Source organism: Pezoporus occidentalis, unplaced genomic scaffold, assembly GCF_034315485.1.
Source record: "Pezoporus occidentalis ecotype Australia unplaced genomic scaffold, CSIRO_AGI_Poc_V1 ctg220, whole genome shotgun sequence".
Taxonomy (NCBI): Eukaryota; Metazoa; Chordata; class Aves; order Psittaciformes; family Psittacidae; genus Pezoporus; species Pezoporus occidentalis.
In genome coordinates this window covers 1,234,351-1,260,006 of record NW_026914073.1, presented here as the reverse complement: position 1 = coordinate 1,260,006, position 25,656 = coordinate 1,234,351, and the positions used below count along the sequence as shown (strand labels likewise).

At 41.5% G+C, this 25,656-nt stretch overlaps 1 protein-coding gene across 3 annotated transcripts in view; it reads right to left on the bottom strand.

Moving 5' to 3' along the window:
* Positions 1-25,656, bottom strand: part of UNC13B (unc-13 homolog B) — a 212,444-nt gene that overhangs the window by 139,366 nt on the left and 47,422 nt on the right. For 2 of the 3 annotated variants that reach the window (XM_062620429.1, XM_062620427.1), the window contains exon 8: positions 7,672-7,894. In XM_062620429.1, coding sequence (XP_062476413.1) covers positions 7,672-7,894 — 223 coding nt within the window. Of the gene's footprint in view, positions 1-5,116; positions 5,243-7,671; positions 7,895-25,656 lie in introns of all 3 variants that reach the window. The other variant, XM_062620424.1, reaches the window with a different exon arrangement.

Below are 25,656 nucleotides of genomic sequence, written 5' to 3'. Positions count from 1 at the left end.
GTGCTGCAGTGAGTGTCAGAAGTCATTCCTGAGTTGCTGGGTTTTGTCTCTGAGCTAGGATCTTCACCTCTATCAAAAAGCTTCATGAAGCCTAGAGGGTTTGTTTTTACCTTCTCTTGCTTACATTCAGACAAGTTTTCACTTGAAGAAAATTTAAATAAACCAGAAAATAATCCAGGAGAAGTGCTTTTCTGGCCATCACTCTCACTGTTAGCAGCCAAGTCTCGATTACTGTCTGTGTTTTCACTGGAAGGAATGTGAAGAAACCCAGAAAGAAAACCTGGCATGCGCTTCTTCTGCGCGTCATCTGCACTTGCAGCTTTTGGTCCTCTGGCTGGAAAGGTGGGTTCAACTGAGCTGTCATTTAAGTCTGGTTCATTTAGTTCTTCCGTCATCAATCCTCCCTCTATATTTCTATGTTCTTCCTGAGTATTTCTAGTTGTTTGCTGCTCTCCTGAAGCCTTGAAGGTAGCAGAGGCACTCTCCTGGTGGTTTTTAATATTTATTTGGGCATTAGATAGGTTTCCTTTAGTCACGTTTTTTGTTTGTACAAGTTTCTCCTTATGGTCTGATAAATCTGGAACAGAGCTAGATTTTAATGAAATGGCATTTTCTGAATTACTGTTTCTGTCTTCATGCAAAGCAATGCTGCTAGGATTCTGATTAGTTCTTTGGTCCTGTGAAGGTGCTAGATTTTCTGCAGGAGAAAATTTAAATACTGAAGGAATAAAGCCTCCTTTATCATTCCTATGTTCCTGCTTTTCCGAAAAACCCAACCCACTGAGAAAAGAAAGTTTCCCAGAGAAAGGAAATGAGCGTTCATTCGATGAACTATTTTGTCTTACGTCCTCCTCAGACTTATGGCCTTTAAAATGCCCAGATGTACTTTCTTTCTGCCCTTGTTCAGCAGAAGGAAGCAACAACTGACTGAAAGACTTTTTGAGTGGACTGAAAAAGCTTTCAGCTGCTGCACTCTGATCTTGAGGCTGTGAATGAGGTTCCACATTATCTCTGTTTTGCTTGTTTCCTGGTCCATGACCTGTAGCATGCTGATCCCCTAAGCAATTTTCAGGTGGCTGCTCCCTGGCAGTGGGTGCACCCTCTTTCACAGTGGCATCTGGCTGGTTTGTAACGTAATGCAAATCTGACTGCTTCTGTGTCATATCCTGCTGCTTGGGAGCCAAAAGACCATCAAAATTGGCTTTCAGACTGAAGGAACTGACTGAGTTTGTGAGCCTGCCAAAGACAGAAGGTACAGAAGTGCTATTTGTGTTCACCTCTGCCTCGCTTCTAGTCTCATTTGTTCGTGTCTCTGGAATGATGCTGCTGGTCTTGGCTGCCATCTCTTCAGATGGTTTCTCAGTTCTGTTTGCCTCATCAACTTTCACAGCATGGCTGTCCTCTTTGGTGTGCTCCTCTTTTACGACTTCTTGTTTTGGCACTTCCTTCTCAGAGAAGATCTTTAAAGGACTGAACATACCTAGAACAGAATTCACAACCGAATGTTTGTTCTGCTGGCTGCCGGTGGTTGTTCCTTGCGGTTGCTGGAGATCACGTGGCGTAGAAGCCTTACTGTCCACTTCAGTGGTTTCTGACTTGTTGGGGTTTATATTCTGGGGTTTTTTATCACTACTCACCTGGGATGGTAGCAAAGAGTGAATGGAGAACTTGGTGTCAGCTTTATTATCTGCTGTCACTCCAGGAGGCGAACTCTCTCTTTTGTACTTACCAGGAAAAACATTTGAGATTCCACTTTCTGATGAGTTTCTGGTTTCTGTTATCTCTGGAGTGGCAGAAACAAGCTTTTCAACAGAGGCTGTAAGCTGCTTTGTGCTTGACCCCACCTTTTCAGTGAAAGAGCTGAACAGGGAATTCACTGTATTTTTCACACCCGACAGGTCTGGGAGAGATTCAGATTTGACCTTGGTACTCTCCTCTGCAGAAGGATGCTTGGTCTGTTCAGACTTCCTACCCTCTACTGAATTATCAGCATTATCCTGCTTCACTGACATGTTCTCAACATTTTTCCTGGTCTCTGTCAACGTACCAAATTTGTTGATTTCTTCCTCCTTTTCAGCCAAGTATTCTGAAACTGATTCTACCAGACACTGTAGTTCATCCATAGTGTCTATGTACTCCTCATTGGGCTCTTCAACAGGAGAGAGTGTTAAGTCTTGCATAGGATGACCATGCTTGCTTCCTTTAGCCTTGTGTTTTTTATCACAGCTAGCTTTCAACTGGGAGCCCAAATTTGCAGGGTAATTAACAGTGAAGTTTCTCAAATGGCTGATATCAGAATCAGACCATGTTTGTGAAAGCGAAGCCAGTTCTTCCATTTCATCATCTGAAACAGGCGAGTATGGGAACTCATCAGAAGCACTGCTGTCAAATTCCTCAAGGACATCCACAGGCACAAAAGTGTTATCTGGCATGCCTATGACTTGCACGTCATCACTGTTACTGAGGTGAAGTGAGCCCTCACGGTTCACTCCCTGCTTGTTCAGCAACCTGCCACTTTTAACCATTAAGCCATTTTTGTATGGACGCAGGGTGGGATAAGCAGGCAACTGCTCCTTACTGTCAGAGCTACTGGTATATTTCCCAGTTCTATCATATACTGGGAAATCATCACTAGGTTCAGAACTAGTTGCCACACCATTGAAATAAACTGTTTTCTCCCCAGGAAACTGCAGACCTTCATTACTTCGCAGGTTTATTTGTTCACTTTCTTCAGAATGGTATCGCAGCTTCTTTTTCCTTCTCCTATCTATTGTGTCATATTCCTGAGGATACCTAGGGACATCTACAGATCCTGACTCCACACACACATTTTGGCAGCACCTTGATCTTTCACAGTGGTTGAAATTTTCTCTTTTTGAGAGAGTTGGCATCTTTTTTATGTTTGTTTCCTGCCAACTTCTATTTTTATGACTGTTTTCTAAGAATTCCTCTATTAGCAGTTTTCCTAGTTCTTCATAGTTACTCTCCTGTTCTTCTTCTGCATCTTCGCAGTCAAATGGAATGATCCTGACTCTTTCTTTTCTAGCTAGGGATTCTTGTCTAAGATGAGAAATAAAGAGGGTAGGAGGGAAAGCAAGAGAGGCAGAAAAGGGAAGAAAAGAAAAAAAAAAAGGAAAGGGAAAGTAACATTTTAAAAAAACTATCTAGAAAGGACAGAAAAAAAACAGTAATGAGAAACCATGCATAAATAAAGAAAAACTAAAATCAGAAACATCCAGAGATAACAAAACTGAAAATCTGCCTATCTGCCACCATTACATTTCAATCAAACAGTCAAAAAAAAAAGCAGCATGGGTTATGCTCTTAGTATCCACCAGTTACAGCTGCACAAAATTTAGAAATGCCTGTTTGAAGTAGAAGAGCTTTTTGTGATCAAGTGAGGGCACACAGCCTTGGCTGTATCAGTACTCTGCTGTTGCTTTTTTAAGCATGCTGAAAAAAGTCACTTATTACAGTAACAGGACTACTTTGAGATCTAGAGCCCACGCACAACGCTCCACTATGCTATGCATGCATTTTGGTCACTCTAGGCTGCAGAATTTGCTTTATCAGTATTCATAAAGCACACAGGCACTTTGTTTCTCCTAAGGGTGGCTAAGGAGCAGAGATTCAGGAGCCATTGGACTCCAGGGAAGTGGGGATAGGGGACAAAATGCAAACTGTGCACAGCAGCAGCATGAGGAGTTCCAGCTACTCCGCACTTCAAGTGTTAAAAAAACATGTACATGAGGCCCTTAGTGACATGGTTTAGTGGTGGACTTGGAAGGCCTGAGATAAAGGCTGGGCTTGATGATCTTAAAGGTCTTTTCCAACCTCACTGATTCTATGATTCTCTGCTGGGAGGGCTCTTGCTGTAGCTAATGCCCTCAGGGGGCTCCTACCAACACAATGAAGATCCTCAGAGCTGCTACTGATCAGAAAGCAGAACAAAACATTGGCTATGGATATTAGCCCATTATAAGCCTCAGATGCTTTTCAGGATCTATACTTCCCACATAGAACGTATCTAAGCACATTCAGCAATCTACACTTGTCCATTGTGGGAGACTTAATTAAAGCAGCTAATGTTTTGCTATCAAATGATCTGAAGCTTCATAGAAACCAAAGTAAATGACCCTGGGGATTCTGGGATTAGTTCCCAGATGCTGATCAGAAGGATTATCCCAATTGTTCAACCACATGAAGGCTAATAGCCAGAAAGCTTCCTCTCTAGACACATCTCATGAGAAGAGCTCCTGCCAGGTATATAAACAGGTAGGAAGTGAATGTAAAAAAAATCCAAGTGCTCATCTGAAAGATGCACTGCAGCTTTGTCTCACATCATTCATTGCTGAGAACTAAGGAGCATGAGGACACACCTGACCCCATGAGTGGGGCAAGAAAAGGGAAAGGGCAAATGGCATGTGGGCATTGTATGGATGCTGCTAATACAAGAGTCTTCACCTTGAGAGGTACCTGGGGCACCCCAATTTAAGATACTGATGGGATAGCCCTGAAAGAGAAATAGCTCACTGCATTTTCAGTACTGCTGCTTTAGTACTTCATTTCCACCACTATTAGACAATTTACACTAACTGGAAAGATACTCATTACTTTAAACGAGCCCTGTTGTACACAGTTTAGAATGCTTACTACACTTCTTGCTTGCAACTTTAGGCTGGTAATTGAAATAATTTCCTTGAAAAGCTAATGAAATTTAAAAGACTCCCAGGGCCGCTATAGTTACTGGATTGAGCCCTTCCAAATCTCTGCTGCAAGCAATGGGAGCTACATGAATGCCTGAAGAGCCATTAACTGTAAATGCTGAATCAACAATTGACTAATTTAGGCATAAAAGAAATTACTTTTCTCCCTAATTGAGCACCTCCCCCACCATGTTTCCCCTGCTATTTACTAGAAATGAAGTGATGACAAGAAGTCCAACACCAGAGAGGAGAAAAAGATGACAACATCAGCCTGGCATTAAACTACCACAGATCTGAAACAGAGCCAAGGCAAACAGCAAGTTGAGTATCAGCTGAAATGTATCACAAGACCACTCCACAGCAGCAACAGCAAGGAGACAGGCACACAGGCTGCAAAGAGGTTAACCCACCTATCAGACCGATCTAGAGAGCGCCTGCTTCCTATCGAGCACTGGCGGCTTGTCATTTGACTAGACTCAGATGTGGACTCTAGGTCAGTTCGGCCACTCACAGTGGAATCTATGCTATCATATCGCCTTGGAAGTAAGTAGAGCAAGAGCAGGGAGACATGGAGGACACATGGTTACACAAAATGAACATTGCAAAGAAAAGTTAGTGCTTTAAAACAAAAAATCCAAGGGGAAGATGTCTGCTATTCTGAAGCCAAACTGGCTGTTGGCAGCAAAACATACTCCCAGGGATAAATAAGAATAATGGTTGTTATCCTTAGGAGAGGGGGGAATAAAATATACGTATTTCTACCAAAAGAACACAATCATATGTAGCAGCTAATAACGATCAGAACTTTTCCAGCCAAACTCAAATGTTTTAACAAAAAAAAAAACAAACCACCCATGTTTAGTACATCCAATTTCAATTGAAGCATTTCGGCATAAGTCAACTTTTTGTCCAATTCAAGACAGGTTCTAGCAGAACCTCGTCTGTTGCCTCTGGGTTTGCCCAGGACAGCCTCCTACGAGCTGTCATTTCCTCAGCAATTACCAACTGCAGCCTGCCAGGAACACTGATTTCGTGAGGTCCTGCCTGGTCCACAGCACTTAGAGCTGCTAGGAGAGAAAGGCAAACACAATTTGGTTGTGCAGTACTTAAGTGTTTTGAAAATATTTAAGATCCTCCCACATGCTTCTTTTCAGCCAGCTCTCATTAGAAATACATTTCTGATAAGAAAGAGAATCCCACGTAGCTTCTCTGGAAGGCTTATTTGCATTTTCTAAGTTTTAAGATTAAATATGTGGCAGAAAATCTTGCTGGGCATGTGGAAAAAGCACATGGGAACAGGAATGCTCAGAGAGTCACCATCTAGGACTTGCCTTCCTGGAATGAAAGTAATTTTAGACCAGAGCAGACTACAGAGCTCATAGTTTTTAAGTAAATTTTATCAGGCTAGATCCTTTCACAGCAATACTTCCAGGAAATCAGAAAAATCAGAAAAAAAAAACCAACAACAAATCCAAACGTTGCATCTTAGTATTCTCTAACAATTCAAACCATACGTGCCTCTTTGGAAGGTCCTACAAACACATTTATCCATTACTTAAAGGTTCACCCCCTGCCTCTAAGCAAGGTGAGTCATGAAAGATTATTTGTATTGTCAACACCAAGAAGACACATAACTGTCAAAACACCCAGCCTTCATTAGCTTCCCCAATACCGCTGTTAGGCTTGGCTCTTCCATGAACAAAAAGCTTCAGTTCAACTTCCCACGCTCTCAGTAAGATCTTCAGCAACTTTACCACTGCACATCAGCAGAACAGAATAGCATGGGAAAGGGAATAATGTGCCCACATAAGATATTTAGTGGACTAGGAAAAGAGCACTAAGAATGACATGTTACATTGCAGTAAATGCATTTTGCTGGCACATTTGCTCTGCTTCTTGAAATCTCAATAACGGTCACAACATTAAGTGTTACCATTGAACTTCAGCTTTTACCATTAAAGACCATAAGGCAAAAAAGAATAAAACTTAACCTCAGTCATACACCCATGAGGACAACTGAATGCAGGTTCAAGCTTCAGGAAACTAGATCATTCTTACCAAGGGGGATATGGTAAAACAAATTAGTCATGTATCTCTAACTGTCACAGTGTTCAAGCAACTGCCCCTTCCTCCCACATCAAAGGCAGAAGCAGCAGCATGGCAGGTTCTACACACCCATTATTACCAAGCCAACCAGGACCTTTTAAGGTCTTCTGCTTTCCCCTTCCACTTACCTAACTATTTGGAACAATGGTTTTGTAAAGTTTCCATAGTTCCCAGCACAACCAGCTCTAGCTCGCAGCCACTGATCTTGGGAAGTTAGTGCTGTAATGCTTAATACTTAAAGATGATGTAAGCAGTTGCAAAACTACTGATGCATGGTCAAAAAGCTAATTTAAAGCAAGTAAACTATCTTTCATACAGCTCAAAGGAAACCAAAAGAGAAAAAAAAAACTACTATTCCACAGTTCTAGATGGTAACTAGGTAAGGAAATAAAAAAATAAAATAATTGGTTACAGACTTTCTTCTTGAATATGCTGCTTTGTCAGCGCTAACGGAAGAATAGGAGCTAATCTAGAACAGAAGATAAATCTGCCCCATGTTTAGAAACTCCTAATGGGATAACTGCTATACTGTGTTTAAGTGGCTTGGGAGGCACACCCATGCTGCGGTACCAGAGCAACCGACTACCCAGTGCTCCGGCCTTCCAAAGGTGAGTTGGAGGTATGACCAAGACTAAACGAGCTCATCTGAGCCCATCTTTAAAACTGACTTCTTTAAACTGTCAGTTCTGGAGTAACACATTGCATAAAGGGTTTTTCCTAGTTCACAGTGTTAACAAAACACGCAACACCTCCCTTTCAGAGCCCTTGAACCGCCCTCCTCTGCTAGCCTCGCACCTTCAGGCTCTGCTATGGCAAAAATCAATGGGAAAAGAAGAGCCACCCAGAAGACAGCGCCTACCTGATGGCCACGTGCTCCTGATAATCCAGATCATAGTTCTGTAAGGAGTCAGCACAGGTTTCCCGCAAGACCCCTTGCTGCTGCAGGCGTGATGGCACAGTGAACTGGTGCACAGAGGCATTGGGCTGCACAGTCGTGTGGTACGGAGGAGGAATGCTGTTACTTGTCTCACTGCGGTAGTCACTATCTCGATCATCCACAGCACTGTCAGCATCTTCAAAGGCTAAGAAACAAAAGCAGTTAAGGGCATGGCTCCCTCAAGTTAATGTGCTTGGGACACTGAAGCCCACTTAGTTTTCAATGGGCTTTTTTTAGTTTAAGGAATGACAAAACCCCCTGTTTCTGCTATGGATATGTCTCCATCTGGTAGCTGGTTATAACCCCCAGTTCTCTCAAGTATGTGCCAAGGAATTCCAGTGATCACTTCCATACACTTTCTTCACACTTCCTATCATAGGAGGTTATCTCTCTTTAGTCGTTCCTGGTAAGTGGATAAGACATTTTTATTTAAAACCAACACCCCAACACCCAAAATGTTAGGTTCTTTGCTGCTGCCAAAAATCAACATTTATATGTTGGGTGGAAAAAAAAAAATCAACCCACAATATTCCTTTATGGAAAGGAGCATTTTCCTAAAACTTTTCAACCTTTAATCTGTAATAGTAGCTCTTCTTAACATCCTTATCCAGTACTTTGGGCTTCTGGATTTATTTTTTGTTTAGTGCCTCCTTTTTTCAAGTTTTTGGGTTTTTCTTTAACTATTAGTTTAAGTTAAGAGAAACTAATGAAAAGCACTCAGTAGAAAAATCAGAGCCGGGAAAGTAGCTCAGCTTGTAACTGATTATGCTACTTCTTACATAGGAAAATTGCTACATTTAACACACGCAGAGGTACATTAGCTTAAGTTAGTAGTGAAAGACTAATGACAACCTTCACAAAGGAAAAAAGCTCCTTTCCAGTGAGTCCCTCTCCCTGCAGAAACACTTCTGCTTGCTAACCCTTCAGGGAAAGAGAATGCAGAGTTACAGTGAGGAAAGGTATCAAAAATGCGATACTGGTGTTTGGCTGTGCAGGATGCAAGGTTATCTGTGCAAGCTTAAAGTGAAATACACACACCGTAAGGCAGCGGAGTGCACCATTAACATGCTTGAAACAAAGGGAAATAAGGATCAGCCATTATTCACTCTCTCCGCCACCAAAAGCCTGTGTAAAATGGACAATCAAATTAAAGCCCCCTCTGGTAAGTTATTCAATGGTGTGTGTCCTACACAGCAATTCACCACAGGCTGCACAATGAAGGGAAAGTGCTGGTTCCATGCCAGATCCTTAAAGAAACCTGAATTTAACTGCAGAAATTCCAAGCAGATGGAATGCAGCACCAGGAAACACCTCTCTTCTACTGGCACTTCCCAAACCTCCAATTTAATTTTGATTTTTTTAATCCAAGGTAGAATTTGTTCTTAGCGATATCCTCAGTTCCTTCCCAACTAAGATTCTATCAGTGCTCTGAAGCAGATGGAGAGTAGAAAACAACTCCAGCAGAAAACGTCTGCGAAACACAAACCACTTGAAAAAGCCTGGCTCTACCCCCTTAATCACAATCAATTCAATTTAATTGTCCATACTGAAAATGGAGTTAAGCCTCCTGCTTTTTAGTACTTTAAATGCTGCGGAGTTCTTGTCAGTCTCTAGTCAATTGAATATAAATGAATAGCAATCATATACTGCTTTATTCAGCTGTATTAAAAGCACAATGTCCCTCAATTTAAATACAGTTCCGCACATAGAAGAAACACTCAAGATGTGCTACACAAAAATGATTTGATGTGCCAAAGGACCACGAAATTTCCAGCCTGTGGACCCAGGACCGATCTATTTGTAGATCACAAGGCACAAGCCGTCTTCAGAAGGACAATGAGCTATTACTCACCTGAGCAATGTCACTGCTGAACACTTCAGTGATTACTGTCCAAGCCACAATAATTGCTTTTATTTGGACAGAAATACTGTTTCAAAGTGCCTTCTAATGCCTCATTTTGGAGCTTGTCTGATTTCTTCTTCTCATCAGATGCAACTCGCATTTAAGGTAAAGCCTAAATAACTCTGGTATGATTTAAAGTACTCCAGCTGTGGCTGCACAGTCATTGTAAGAACTTGCAGGAGCTTAAATTAGCCCAACTGAGTTACAGGTTCTAGATCTGGCAGAAGACACCATAACAGATTTAGAGAGAAACTATTTATCTCACCACAACACTGCAATAACAAGTAAAAATCTGTAGTACAGTTATCTGGGTCAGAAAACCAGTGAATGCACTAACTCACTAACACTGGGCTAAACTCACTGTCAGGGTGTGCAAAGACTTATACAATTATGATTATGAGGAAGCAGGAAACAGCTCCTCTGGGTCAGCAACTATGCCCAGTTGATAGGCTCAATAGACTTCAAATTCCCCAATTAGACTGTTTCAGAAGCACTATCTGGATTTGTTAGCCTCTGCACTATCAAATGAAGATTTCCCATGTGAAGCACAGAATCTCTAAGCAACATGTAAAAATAGAATCATAGAATCACAGAATGGTTAGGGTTGGAAAGGACCTTATGATAGCAGATTAGCTTAAACGTTAATCAAACATTTACAGAATGTATGTTTATAGCAGGTGGCATTCTTTATAAAGAATTTCTCCAGCCCTTATTGTTTTTTAGCATGAGGAAGTCTCTTAGAGGTCTCAACACAAAACGTACCCCTGATGACATGTTTGAAGGATGCAAGGCTCCGGTTACCACAAATATCGATGAGGCAGGAGCACATTGTTTCTCTGATATATGCACCTACAACATCCATAGATGTTAACACCAGGCAGAAATCCTCAACTGACTCATAAACAAAGCCCAACTCTAGAAACTCTGATTCGTACTGAATTTCACCTACTTTATGAGCAATCTCACTTCAACAGAAGTATTCACAAATCAAGACATAGCTCAGCCTGATTAAAGGCACCAAAACCTGGCCCATATGTGGCTTACAGCACACATTACCTTTGCAAGAAAGTATACTGTGAAATTCCTGCACATGGCGATGATCCCATTCATTAACATACTTGACACTTATATTTTATTTAAGCAAGAGACTGACAAGAACTTGCAGAAGCAGCTTTGGGATGCAGCATCCCTTCAAAAGGAGGGCTCAGGCATTATTACAGCCCATGTTTCAGCAAAATAACCCTCACAACACACATTGTAGTGTGACAAATTCAAGCAATATCTTCTTCAAACAGATGACACACCAAGTCTTCCATAAGGAAAACTGCAGCTTATCCTCAGCCCCTGAATATCGGTTAATTAATAAGAACATACATAACAATAAACATAAAAAGTCAATAACTGGTTTATCCCAGTCTGAGAAATTTCATATATACCAAAGAGCTCTCAAGGGATGAAAATGGTTTCTTTGTCACTGGACGCACTGTGTAGAGAGTGGGGGGTAAGGCTGAAGGGGCAGGGAAGAAGCATGCTGTTTGTATTTAATAATTGAATATTCATGCATATAGGCAGCTAAGAAGAAAACCCACTGGACAGTCACATCACACAGTAGGATTTTACAACGAGTGGGGAAAATCAAGACAGGACATAGCTTCTCTGAAGCAAACTGCCTCCTGGAAACCATGTTATTCCTCCCCAGTCCTGCCTCCAGAATTGATTACACCACTGCTGCAGGCCAGAACACATGGAGCTTTTAATATACTAACCTCAAAACCACTTTGCACAGTCCTGTCACACTAGCTCTGCTGGTCATATTTAACCTCTGGCAACTTCCTTTATATCAAGTTTCAGGACAGGAAGGAAAGCAAATTATCACAGATGGCTGGATGAATACACTTTCAGAAGTGGTTTTGTTGTTTTAAGGTCCCAATGCACAGCAGGAGCTCTTCTCAAGGCTGCAATCCGCTAAAATTGCCTCCTGCTTTTCTAGATGTGATGCCTCATCAGCCATGGGAGCTGAGGTCCAGTCCCTAAGCTTTATCCTCCACAAAAGCAAGCAAAAACTTGGACAAAAGCACTAAGTGCAGCACACTCAGGCACTCGGGAAGAAGGAGGTTCACGTAAGGTTCTGTATCTCAAAATCCCCACTACTTCTCTAAAATAAGCCACCGAGCTTTTCACAGCTCTTGTCTATTTGTGTAATAGTAGAAGAAAGTGTACTAACTGAAGCGATGATTTCCACTTTAAGTCCAGAAGAGATCCCTGGCAGCTCCACACCAGAGCCTTTGCAACACACCTTCCCCACTCCGTATCCATTTAAACTGCTTTTCACAACAGTTGCCAATGACTTTTCTCCTTAAGTCTCAGACCCAAAAACTCCATTGTCTACCCAACCACTGGTCACTTCCGACAATCATGTGCACTTTCTGAAATCTTGTAATCAAAATTTATATTAAAGATCTTCCGTATCTACCATAAAAATTCACAGGAATTATTTAAATGCACCTTTACACTTCATTAGTCCATCCTACTGCCCTCATCAGTTAAAAATACATTAGAAATTTGCATAATTTTTAGACAGCAAGTTAGCAATATCCAGTCTTCAGTTTAAGAGCTTTCATAACCCTTTTTTCTCCACTTGAAAATACTTTCTGCTGCTGAAAGTCAACAGCTGGACTGATGGCCTGAAGTATAAAGAACATATACCCTACTTCTTTAAGCCTTTCCTTAAATTAAACCACGAGGTTTTCATTTATCAGGAGGACAACTTAAGCAAAGCTGTCCTTCTTTTAATTCCCCCTCTTCCCAACTAGTAAGGCTCAGCACTCCTCTTGCAAGAAGCACTAAAATCTTCCATCTACCAACATGCTGTTTCTGCTGCTTCCTTCTCAGTCGCTGTTTTAAGTTTACAATTAGAAGTATATTTTTTATTACACTGTCAAGCTAATGGAGTTCACTAGTAAACATCATCAGCACAGGCACAGGCCTCCTTATCAGTATACTAACATGATTTCAAAGAGGACAGCACAAGACAAATGAAGTAGAGGCAGGGAGGGAGGGAGGGATCTCCATGAATACAAATACCATTTAAAACAAAAACACCATACACCAACACCACAGGTATACAGGAGAAATAACTTCTGCACAACCTTCCTAAATCCCTGACTGACCAACACCTAAGCACCCAAATTCCCCCTCAAACACATAAAATTAGAGAATAGAAGAAAGCTATTTACGACACTGATCTTTGTTTTAGTACTACACAAAACTTCAGTGAGTTCTCAGTTATCACACCCGAACAATTGAGACAACCAACAATGACAGCATGAGAAGATGGGTCAACAGTGTCGATGCCCAAAGAACAAGTAGTTTGACCAAAGACAGGGGAACAAGGAGAACAAAACACGTTGTGGGAGGAGAAATTGGGAAGTCACTGTTGGAAGACTTCAAGAATGCAGAGCAGGTCCATGTATGAAATGCACTGTAGCATCACCTGAACATTAAACTTAAGTCACCTGACTGCAGTAAGAGTGTCCTCTCCAAATCCCATTGTGTCCTTTCCAAATTCCATTGCATCAAAAATAGAAAAGCACCAAGCAGAATCGCCTACCTGCTGGCAGCAGTTACAGTGATCACTCTTTCCATGCTCCCCTCAGCATATTCCCCATGTCAAACCCTGTGTGAAACCTCACTCTTGGTTTTGACACAGGAAACAGATACCTTTGTTTTTAAGATTGACTGGTCAATCTTTGCAGGTCCATAGACAGTAGAACCCATGCACTGTATCTTGAGCAGAAGCCTTGCCTGTTGGAACCTGTAGGACTTCCAACAAAGTGAAGATGTTTTGTGCACCTTCTTCTGAGAAAATTAACAAAAATTTTGTGGCCTCTGCAAAAATTGTCACACCAGTCTTTAGAAGCAGGCATTAGCTCTGCAGATCACAGACTGCTGTGGTATCTGAACTGTACCTTTCCAAGGCTGGTAAGAACCAGCTAAAGCAAACCCCTATCAGTTTTGCCATGGTACTGTGTCACTGATCTAGAACAGGCTTTCAGATTCTACTTTCAGATTCTGAAACCAAAATTCTGCTTTCAGATTTACTCTTAGTTGTAGTATTTGGAATTCCTGTGATCACTTCCTCCATATCCTTGCATCTTGGTAAAACAATTACTACTGATTCACTTACAGTTTTCGGTTACTCCAGACACTGATTTGGGCTTACATGGATATGAAGGCCAACACAGAAGATATATATAAGCATAAAGTTAGAATCAACTTTGTTGATTAAAGGAAAAAAAAGTCCAATTCTGCCATCTTATCCTCAAATTACGGTAGAAGGCACAAAAAACTCATTTAAAACATGGCCAAAACAAAGCTGAACAGTGAAAAAATGAACAACTATCCATACACAAATATGAAGATTCAGTGAAAGAAAATATAATGGAACAGATTTTCTATATGCATGAATATTTGCACTTTCCTTACACCGGAGCATGCTGCATCACTATAGGATCAGAAAACTTGCAAGAAATCAAACTGTTACGTACTCAGCTGCTCTCCCCATCCGAAATAACTCCAGTTGCCTGCATGTAACACAAATGGCAGCAAAGAATAGGAATGGGGAAAAAAAGCTTAGAAAAAACAAACCACAAGCATAATTTTCATGTATTTAAAATGCCTTACAGGTTGCAAGTTTGAAAACATATGATGTTTTTTGCTTTATAAATACAACATTAAATATATTTGGAGCTTACTCGTAACTGTCCAGTTTGTTTATAAGATATTCTGAATATTTAAATCACTATAAACTCTAGGAATTCTTAAGCAATCATGTATGTATTCACACAAGTAGACAAAACACTTATCAACACACTAAGCAAGAGCAGTTAAAACACTGTTATTTCCTAGATCAGTTCACTTCAGAGCAGTATCCAATTCTAGGCTAAACTTTGCAAGTCATGTCCAAAGTTGCTTCGTGTTTCCATTTCTGCCTCCTTTCCAGAACAAAGTTAACCCAAAAGCACCACACCAGTAATACAGCATGAAAAACTACCTGTAAGCAAACCTCACTGTTAGAATTAAAGGTAACAACAAATTTAGCTAAACTACAAGTTGATAAGATAGCCAAGTTATTATTTATCAACAACCATGTTCTCAGTATGATGAAGGCAACAAACTACTACATACAACCCTCAAAGCACTTCGGAGGCACGCACACAACTTGCGACTCCAAGAAAATCTTCAGAACCAGCATACCTAGAAAATGGTCTGTAAAAACACTTCAAAAAGTGAAGTTTACATCCAGGAGTGTTGATGCGTATGCAAAGCAAGCAATAAACAAATCCTTCACATGCTGGCAGAGAACAGGGAAGAGCTTTCTGTCCTGGCTATCATCCCTAGCTACAGGCAAGGAGCTCAGAAGATTCAACAAATCCCTTTCCCTGCCCTTGTTAACAAAAGTCACAAAGTTAGAATGGACTTCTTGCTTTTAGCTAAAATTGCAAAAAAAAAGAGTTTTGGGGGGAAAAAAAAAAAAAAAAAGAAAAAAATCTTTGTCGTAAAAAATCACCACCAGAGTAGTACTTAAATAAGCAATAACTGGTCCTGGTGAGTAACTTGGCTTCCCAAGGCTTTAGTCCCTATGTACATGTACTGCAGAAAGGCTCTCCTGCTGTTTCAACTCTATTGAGGAAGAAAAGGTGGGCAGGAAAAATAGAAATAGGCACAGATGTGGACTACTCCAAGGAAAAACAAAATCATAAAAAAAAAAAAGGAAATCAGGTTTTAACCTGCTCTCCCTATGTGGTAAATAATGGCACATCACAGCCACAACCAGGTTGCTCCTTTCTTCTCAGACATAAAAGGTTCACAAAGAGCAATGCAGGTCCCCAGTATAGGTCAGTACTTCAGTGTCCCTGTACTCCAGGCTCTCATCTCAGGCTTGGTTTTTACAATAAAAATCCATGGATTACCTAGTGATCAGCTTTGACAGAGGCCTGAGTGCTCTTCAGGGGAAAAGGAGATGAGAAAGAGGAACACACCACCAACCTGGCAAAGCAAACAAGGCAAAACACATGTGGCAAAGAGAGATGAGAAGGGAAGACAGCAGAAGAAAGTGAGAAAGGGTATTGAAACAAAAGGCAGGAAGAGCAAGAGCATCAGAGAGAGACATGGAGAAAGGCCTGAGGAAAAAGAGGATGTAGTTGACAGAACTCTGCAATGAGCTTTCATTTGCCCTATTAAATAGGGCATGTTAAAAATAAGACAATTTCCTATTAATGTGTAAGTCAAACAACAGCTTATGTGTATGTCATTCTTGAAAACCTCAAGCAAGCACCAAAAGGGATAGCAACCTCAGCACCTCCTTCCATCAAAAGGTTCCTACCTAAGGTAAACAATGAGAAGCAAAGTAATCCACCATTCAGGCATTTGCAGTCCGGATTACTATTAATGACCCAGAGTAATTCTGCAGTGGCACAACGCTGTTGCACTCAGATTACCTGGTAGTTAAACCCTTGTAATTAGTCACAAGTGAATGCACATGTAACATCCCAAAGCAACTGAATTAAGAAATATCAGAAGATTCTGTAAATTTCCAAAATCAATATGCAGACCAGAAAAACTATGGAGGAAATGGAGCGTACCTGTCCTGTACCTTTTCCCAAAGACAGAACTCCCAAGACTGACAGCCTCTGCACAAACCACTCTAATCCACACAGAGGGAATGAGTGTTTTTTTAAGGGAAAACAGGGAGCCTGACCCCTGAAACCACCTCAAACTCTCTTTGCCCTTGTTTCCTTGACAGAAAATGGTCCAATGGTTGGCACAACACTACTCACAGTTTCAAACTGCAACAAGGAGAATGCCACCAAAAGCTAAATCAAGCCTCGCAGATACAAGGTCCTTCCTTCTCGTAGAAACATTACCACCTCCAATAGACAAGAGTCCTCAAAGTGACAAAAACAAATGACAGTCTATGGGTGGAGACAAGAACAAGCCTTTAGACACCAGCTCCTTACCCTGCAAGTTTCCTTACATTGAGAAGTTGGGTCTTGGCTACAACTAGAGAGTAATTAGGAAGGTAATGCTGCAGAAGCAAACAGAAAGACATGCAGTAACACAAAGGGATTTTCAGCCAGAATCTCAAAACTCTGCTTTTGTTTGTTTTTACTAACACCCACTTCACTTCAGCATCTAACATTTTGGATAAAAGATGGATTTATTAAAGAGTCAACACATATGCTGCTTCATTTAAGATTCAGGAGCTAACAGAATATCTCTCGGTCCTTCAGCATCATCACAGAAGACCTGGGCTGCCAGTCTTGATATTTTGAAGGTTAATGAAAACAGAACTTCTTTTTAGCCTTTTCAAGTTGTTTTTCTGTTCCATAAAAATAATGTGCATGACCCCAACTTGTTAAGAAAACATCCTTTCCGGATCGCCTTTAGGAACAAATTTAAGCCTGTAAGAACTTGAAAACACCAAGAAGTCCAGACAGACCGAACATGGAAAGTGGTAATTCTAAAAACACAAAACCACAACATACACTAACACTGGAATAGATGATACAGACAAGTCAGACTAGTTACTCCGTGTGCTCTTAAATACCCAACAGCGTGTGTCTTGGTTATCACATTATCTTGTATTCGTAAGTTTCAGTACTCAAAAAATGAGGTTTCATATAAACCTCCAATTAAGGACTAAGCGATGCCAGCAGCCTGGTGCCTTGGAAGCTACAACATTCTTGTCGTTAACACATTTTATAAAGCACATCTAAGTTCCCACAGTTAGCTGAACATAACATATGTTCGCTCTGTGTCTCAATTATGCAACTATTCAAGGAGAAACTCCTCCTCCCCACTTCACACTGTCAAGCCTTGATCAGCAGGGACACTGTAGAAAAGCAGAATATTCCAAGTTTTTAATGCAGCCAAATTAGACTGCCTGCGTGCCACTTTGTTCTGTTTACATGTCTCTGAGAGTGGCTGGATCTACTGATAAGATACTTCCCCATCAGAACATTATCATTTACTGCTGTCCGCTGCTTAAAGTCATGCTGGTAAATTATTTAATCTTCCTGTTATATCCCATGCTGAGGAAAGACAAGGGCATCTAAACAAGTTTATAAAAGTAAACCGAGATCAGGAAATCAGACTGCATTTGGTGCTGATAAATTACTGTTTATAGAATACAAACAGAGCTGGGAAGATCCTGGTCAGTTCTTCCTTCTAGGTTCAATGAACCTCCTTTTCTTCTCACTAAGACCCTCAACACAGAGCTCACAGATCTCAGATTCTATAAAAATGTACATTCTTCCAGTATACTGGAAGTATACTTCCCAAAATTAAACATGTGGTATTTTAGTGGAATAAGCTTCTAAAATACAAAACAAATGTAGAATAGCTTTTTAGAATGAAGCCAAGATTCTAGTAAGCAGTATACCAAGAGTGTTTCATAACAAGAAACACCATTTCCAGTTGAGTCTTGGAACACCACAGAAGAGGGCTAAGACCTCTTCAGTAGGCAAGAAAGCACAAGAGGGAAATGGGCTAAAAGCACCTGATAGAAATAAGAATAGGCACTAGAGTACAATACCAGAGTACTTTTATTTCACTAAATGAAATGACCCTTCTGGCCACCTTTACTATGGCTGAACAAATTCAGATTGAGAGCTGAGAATTTAAGCAGGTCTTGGATCACTATCAAACCATCAGGAGTATCCACTAAGTTATCACAAGCTCGTGCAAGTCATTAATTAAAAAGGATCAGGCAAAGTGCCACTTGATTTTATCTACAATGAAAAAATGGGAACATTTCTATCACTGCACTAGTACCTAACACAGCTGTCTCATCTTACAAATTTCTGGGCTAGAGTGACATAGACTATTTGACTAACAGATGTAAACACAAGAACCAACTGAAGGTTTATACACTCCTCATGAGACACAATTTTGCACTACTGTGGATCACCTCACATTACATGTAAGTGCAATAGCAAAGAGGAATATAGTGTTCTACAGCAGCTGAAAGTTTTGGTGCCTTTTTCCATTCTGATTTTCAATCTTGGAGTGTAAGCCTCATTGCTCAAGAACACATATTTATGTCTTGTGCACAAAGTTGAGCAACACTTTTTCTATCGGTTTAAAATCTTTAACTTTTTTAAAGGTTATATTCCATTGTGGCAAAAAATTAAAATTAATTTTATGGTACTGCTATGACATTAAAGGATGAATAATACAGGTTCAGGGTCCTTAAAAAAAATCCTAACCAGGAAAAAAGAAAACAAGCATTCACAAAGAGGACTAAACAAATTATGAAAGCTAGAGTGATTAACTGAGCCATCTAGTTTTTTTGATCACCGCTTATAGAGACACAGGTCACTATTAGCAGTGTTCAGCATTTCAGTAAAAAAGAGCTTTAGGTCTGGGGCTTATTTAAAAGCCAAAGCTTTATTTCCTTGTCAACACCTTTCAGAATACAGTACATACTCCCAGAAACAATTAACAAAGGACATTTAGAGGATCAGCAGCAAAACCACAGATTGCTTTCTGTAGAGTCTGTAGAGTTCAGAAGCAAGTCAAACCTTGTTACTGTTTAATCTTCTAATACTTTTATTTTTAACTTCTATTTGCTGAGTACTTTCCCTCAGACACCCAGACCTGCAGTAGCAGCTTTAGCCTAGAAACACAGGCAGACATTTTAAAGGAAGACCCTGACACTGTGTTCCTCTGAGCAAACCTATTGTGTCTTCAGCCAGCCCAGGCAGTCAGTGCTGCAAAGTCACAAGAAAGCAAGTCTCTCAGATGGAATTTATCCTAAACAAAGAAGAACAGGAGCTGCCAGTTAACCAGAAGCAGAAAGGCCAAGGAGCTTGCTTTCCCAGCCCATCAGCAAACTACCAAGGAACAGCTTATACAATGCTTTCACTTGTACAGACAAGAGTAGATTCCCTTCTGCCCAGCTTAGTTTCCTTCTTTTTTAAAAAGAGGTCATTCATGTGTCCTGTTTTGAATTACACTGTGGGGTTTTTTGAGGACTGTTGTAAGGTTACTGTTTGCATTGTGGCGAGTAGTTTTATGGGATCACAGCTTTCCAATAACTGCAGCAGGATTCTTAGTGTCACCTGCCCTTGAGAAGGGTAAAATAATCACTGATCTCTTCTTCGCTGGCCTGGTCTAGAGATGCTGTAGGTAGCTGCTACTTCTCTTGTTTCTAAGTGCAGAAGCAGGCTGGTAACCATCAAAACAGAACAGCTAGAAGTATACAATACCTCTCAGAACAAAGAGAGCAATTATCACCGCCCAGCAATCACAGCCAATATGCTGCCCACCACTGCATCATTAAACATCATACATCTCTATGAACAATTAAGAAGGTCAAGTTGTGGCTTGCTTAAAAGCGTTTTGATGCTACCTAGCATTGATCTAGTATAGCAGATCATTTTTGTATATATTGTTACCAGAGAGGGAAAAGTAAATCTCTTAATAGGACGTTAATTTCAGCACATTTGCTGCCATGGGTCAGTTTGTTCAGTTCAACACTGGTGGGTGGCAGGCAACATTATTTTTGTCTAGAATAATTCACAGAAATAAACAACAGCACAAGATGGCATGCTCAAAGGAGTGCACGTGTAACCCTGGTTGGGTACGACTTCATTCATGTTGCAAGGCATATCCTGACAACCAAGCTCTATAAGCAAGACCTCTACCCAGCTGTTTTGGACCCACAACCTATCCAGATCTCAGTGCTGCTGCTCTATTCCACAGCCATATCATCTGTGATGAGGGAATCTGAGCAGCAGGGTTTGATAGCCCCAACCCAAGCACACACTAACAGCAGCATAAAGATGCTATGTCCACACACACAGTGCAGCATCCTAAGCACAAAATCACTGTGGATGTTTTCAGTGCTTGATGGGGAGCTGGGGGCAGTGGAGGGAGTCATCTGGCTTTTTAACAAAGTTCCTCATCAGTGCCATGGAAAACACTGTAATCTCAGCATTAGAGTCAGCCTATGAAGAGCAACACACAAGCACTCTGATGCATCAGTGGCATTTGATCTCCTATCTCCTAAAGAGAACTAATGGTCATCAAGAATGAAACCTCTCAAAGCCAGCCTTTGGCGCTTTTGAAACAGCAATGCACATGTAGATATTAACTGAATTTTGCCTTACATATTTTGCAGAAAGAGAGCTCTTCAAATATTAGTAAGAAGGGTCAAAGCAACAGACTGATCTGGTACCGAATTACACCCATTCCTGTAACACGTATTAAACATTCTGCCAGTTTTTAAGTAGTTAAAAGACTGCTTATGTATCTACAGCAAAGCTGTAGCATCTTTTTCCTGCATGCATCTGCACACACACACGTTCCAGATAGCACTTAGGGTTCCTTCTTGTTCGCCTAAAGGAAATGTCTTGCTTCTTCCTCTCTGATCTGCTGGCAGACCAAGCACAGGCTAGCTTTGGTTCTTTCTGCTGGTATAGCACTGTACCATTAAAGTTCTTTCTTTGTTGCATGAACTCACAAGCCAGAGCCAATCAACAATTTTTTCTTCTGGAAGAAAAGAAACCCAACAAAACCCACAATAAAAAGAATAATAAAACATCCCTGACAGCAGTAATAGACAGGAATTTTACAGAGCGAAGGACATGCAAGACAGAACTGTGGTCCATCAGGCTCTTACTGTGAAAAGAGCAACACCACAGACTCAACAAAGTGCAAATAAAAACCTATGCAGAGAAGAGAGGGCAAAGCATTCTCAGAAAGATTATCAGTCAAAGAGAATAAACACAACTGACTGATTCAGTAGCACTCAGGTTATCTTTCCTGATAATCATACTGAGCAAACCTGTTATCTTCCAGACTTTAAACTGCCTGACGAAGGTACAGGGTACTATTTACAGTAGTAATCGACTTTGCATGCTGTCTCCTCCAAGTCAGAGATGCATCTTAAATACTGACAGTGTGACTCACTTATGGATTACAACGGACTTTTATGTTCTTTTATGCTAGAAATGATCTTCAGCATACAAGGAAAATAAGTCTCTATCTACCACAATAAATGTCTTTGAACTTACTGACTCAGTAAATGCCAAAGTAATCACGTTTTTTTTTGTTTTGGGGTTTTTTTATCTGCTTAATTTAAAGTGAATTTCCAGACAACAAAATTGTGTCCCAGAATCAAAGAATGGTTGGGTCAGAACAGACCTTAAAGCTCATTCAGTTCCAACCCCTGCCATGGGCAGGGACACCTTCCACAAGACCAGGTTGCTTCAAGCCCGTGTCCAACCTGGCCTTGAACACTGCCAGGGATGGGGCAGCCACAGCTTCTCTGGGTACCCTGTGCCAACGCCTCAGCACCCTCACAGAGAAGAATTGCTCCCTAATACCTAATCTAAATCTCCCCTCTATCAGGTTAAAGCCATTCCCCCCTGCCCTGTCTCTACATGTCCTTGTAGAAAGTCTCTCTCCACATTTCTTGTAGCCCCTTTAGGCACTGGAAGCTGCTTTAAGGCCTCCCTGGAGCCTTCTCTTCTCCAGGCTGAACAAGCCCAGCTCTCTCAGACTATCTCCATAGGAGAGGTGCTCCAGCCCTTGGAAAATCTTTGTGACCCTCCTCTAGACTTGCTCCAACAGCTCCACGGCCCTCCTGTGTTGGGAAACCCGGAGCTGAGGGACAGAATACCCTCCTTTGACTTGCCGGTCACGCTCCTTTTGGTGCAGTCTAGGATGCAGCTGGCTTTCTTGGCTGCGAAAGCACACTGCTGGCTCACGTCCAGATTTTTATCAACCAACACTCCAAAGTCCTTCTAAGGGCTGCTCCCAATCCATTCTCTGCCCAGCCTGTATTTGTTTTTGGGATTGCATGACCCAGGTGCAGGACCCTGCACTTGGCCTTCTTGAACTTCATGAGGTTGGCAATGGCCCACCTCTCAAGTGTGTCAAGGTCCCTCTGGATGGTACCCCTTTCCCCCAGTGTGCCAACTACGCCACACAGCTTGGTGTCACCAGCAAATCAACAGACCTGCTGAGGGTGCATCAATCCCACTGTCCATGTCGACAACAAAGATGTTGAACAGTTCCACTCACAACACTGACCTCTGAGGAACGCCACTTGTCACTGGTCCCTACCGGGACATCAAGCTGTTGACTGCAACTTCGACCATCCAGCCAATTCCTTTACACCGAGTGGTACATGCATCAAATCCATGTCTTTTGAGTTTAGAGAGAAGGATGTTGTACAGGACAGCGTCAGATACTTTGCACAAGTCCAGACAGATGATGGCAGTCACTCTTGCCTTATCCACCAACACTGCCACCCCATCACAGAAGGCCACCAAACTTGTCAGGCACAATTTGCCCTTAGTGAAGGAATGGTGGCCATCACCAATCACCCCCTTATTGTCCATGCACCTTTGCACAGATTCCAGGAGGATCTGCTCCATGACCTTTTTGGGAACTGAGGTGAGACCAACTAACCTGTAGTTCCCCAGGTCTTGTTTCCTTCCCCCTTTCCAGTCAGTGAAACCTCACTGTGCTGCCACACTTCTCAGACATGATGGAGAGCAGCCTGGCCACTTCACCCACCAGTTCCCTCAGGCCCAGGGGTGCATCTCATCAAGTCCCATGGACTTGTGAACCTCCAGCTCCTTTAGAAGGTCTCAAACTTGATCTTTTCCTACAGCAGGGGGTTCCTCATTCTCCTTGTCCCTGCCTTTGCTTTCTGTGACTGGGGCAGTCTGGCTGGAGCTCTTGCCAGTGCAGACTGAGGCAAACACGTCACTGAGTACCTCGGCCTTCTCCATGTCCTGGGTAACCAGGTCTCCCCTTTCCATTGGGAGAGGGCCCACATTTTCCCCAGTCTTCCTTTTATCACCAACCTACCCATAGATGCTTTTCTTGCTGTCCTTGATCTCCATGGCCAGACTTAAACCTGCTGGGGCTTCAGCTTTCCTAACCTCATCCTTGGCAGCTCCGACAATTTCTCCTGCCAGGATACCTGTCCTTTCTTCCACTCTCTGCAGGCTTCCTTTTGGTGTTGGAGTTTGTTCAGGAGCCCCTTGTTCACCCACACAGGCCTCCAGGAGTTTTTGCCTGACTTCCCTGATGTTGGGACAGTCGCTCCTGAGCTTGGAGGAGATGATCCTTTAATATTAACCAGCTTTCTCAGTCTCCTCTTCCCTGCAGGGCTTTGTCCCATGGTACTTTACCATGCCAATCCCTGGAGGGGAGAAAGTCTCCTCTCCTGAGTTCCAGGGTATTGAGATTGCTTTCTTTTTTTTTATTTACATTCAATTTCATTTTGTGACTAAAAGGCCATATAAGGATGCTGCAGTTACCCAGCAATAAGGTATCAGGAAATTAAGAATTACATTTACTAGAAATAAAAACAAAACTGGATTCATGGGCACTATTGTGCTTGGCTTGTTGCTTGGGATCACCGAAATTGGAAGCATGTGATCTTTCTGGGGCAGGAGAAACACATAGGGAAGTACACATGCTGGGGAGGTAAAAACGAAATGGCTAAATATGATGAAGGAAGAGACAGGAAATGCTAAAATGAGTAGGGCTTAGAAGAGACTTCATGTACAAAAACAGAGCCACCTGCTTCATTTAAGAGTAGGTAGGAAGCCCAAATCCTGCATTACCTCAGAAATCATGGGTCAGACTCATCTATGAACAAAGCAGCATCTGAGACTGTGAAAGTGGGTTGAAAGCTCCATAATCTCCATGAAAAATTAGAACACCTCATCTGGGCTGAGATTTCCTGTGGCACAATGCCAAGGCAGCAGCCTACACAAGACCAGAGATGAAAACCCACCCTCACAGATCAGATGCTGGCTTTCAGACATGGCCCAGCTCTCTTCTATCACATCCCGCTCTGTCCTTCTTCCTCTCTCTACTCGGCAGAGATAACAGCACAAACTGCATCTATGCAGGAAATGGGGAAACAACCATGCGAAAAAGGGGGTTTGGGAAAGGGAACAGATGTGTCGAAAATACAGAAACAGAACAGGGCAGAAGTATAATCTAATTTTAACATATAAGGGACATGTATTGCCCTATTTAATGAACCTGACTTTGCCTGCTGGAGTAGGATTTCCTCTAGTAGAGTGAAGAAGGCAGAAGAGTCTTCTAAGGGATGCAAGAGGGCTAAGCAGGACAGCAGTGGCATGTACACTGTATGAAACATTTTGCTGCACTTCTGCTCTATAGCACATCAGGTTTTAAGGTAATTTTGTATTTTTCAGGATTAGGGAAGATATTCTCATAGGGCAAAAACTACTGACACTGATGAGGTCTTTTACTCCTTCTAGATACTTAATCTGTTATCCAGCTGATAGTGTCCTGTGCTCCCAGTGATCACATCTCATCATAATGGAAAACTGGATGAGTGTTACAAATACCATCAAGAATATATTTATTATATCTGAAAATATATTTATCATTTGCCCACATGGTAAGTATGAACACTTACTTATTGTATTTTAGGTTAGGGAAGCACACCCACCCCTACCCCTATTCAAAAGGGGTTTGAGCTCCTGTATCATATGCAAAGGTCAGATCAGCTTTCAACAGAGATGCAATCAGTGCATCTTCTGGGTAGAGTTCTTGAATTCCAAAGGACTATGCTACATTCAGGCAATCTTCTGCACAGATTGATGCAGGCAGAGTTCATTTTCAGAAATACTTCTGCATTAAATATCTATTTTATATTTGTCTATGTAAATAATTAGATGTTTATAGATGTTGGATACCTGCAGGCAGTAGACAAGCAAAAGTACATGCAGTGCCACAAACTTTATTGAATTACTAGAAAATTCTTAAATACATTGACCACATACTGCTATGGAATGTTAAACATCAATTCTAATGAGTTTTTTAATCCCATGATGATTAAATTAATTCTTACACAATACTAATTGTTCAAACCAGGGGCCTTCAATTAATTATTTTAAAAGGTCACCTTCTAGCAAGATATAGGCTGTTAACAGGCAACA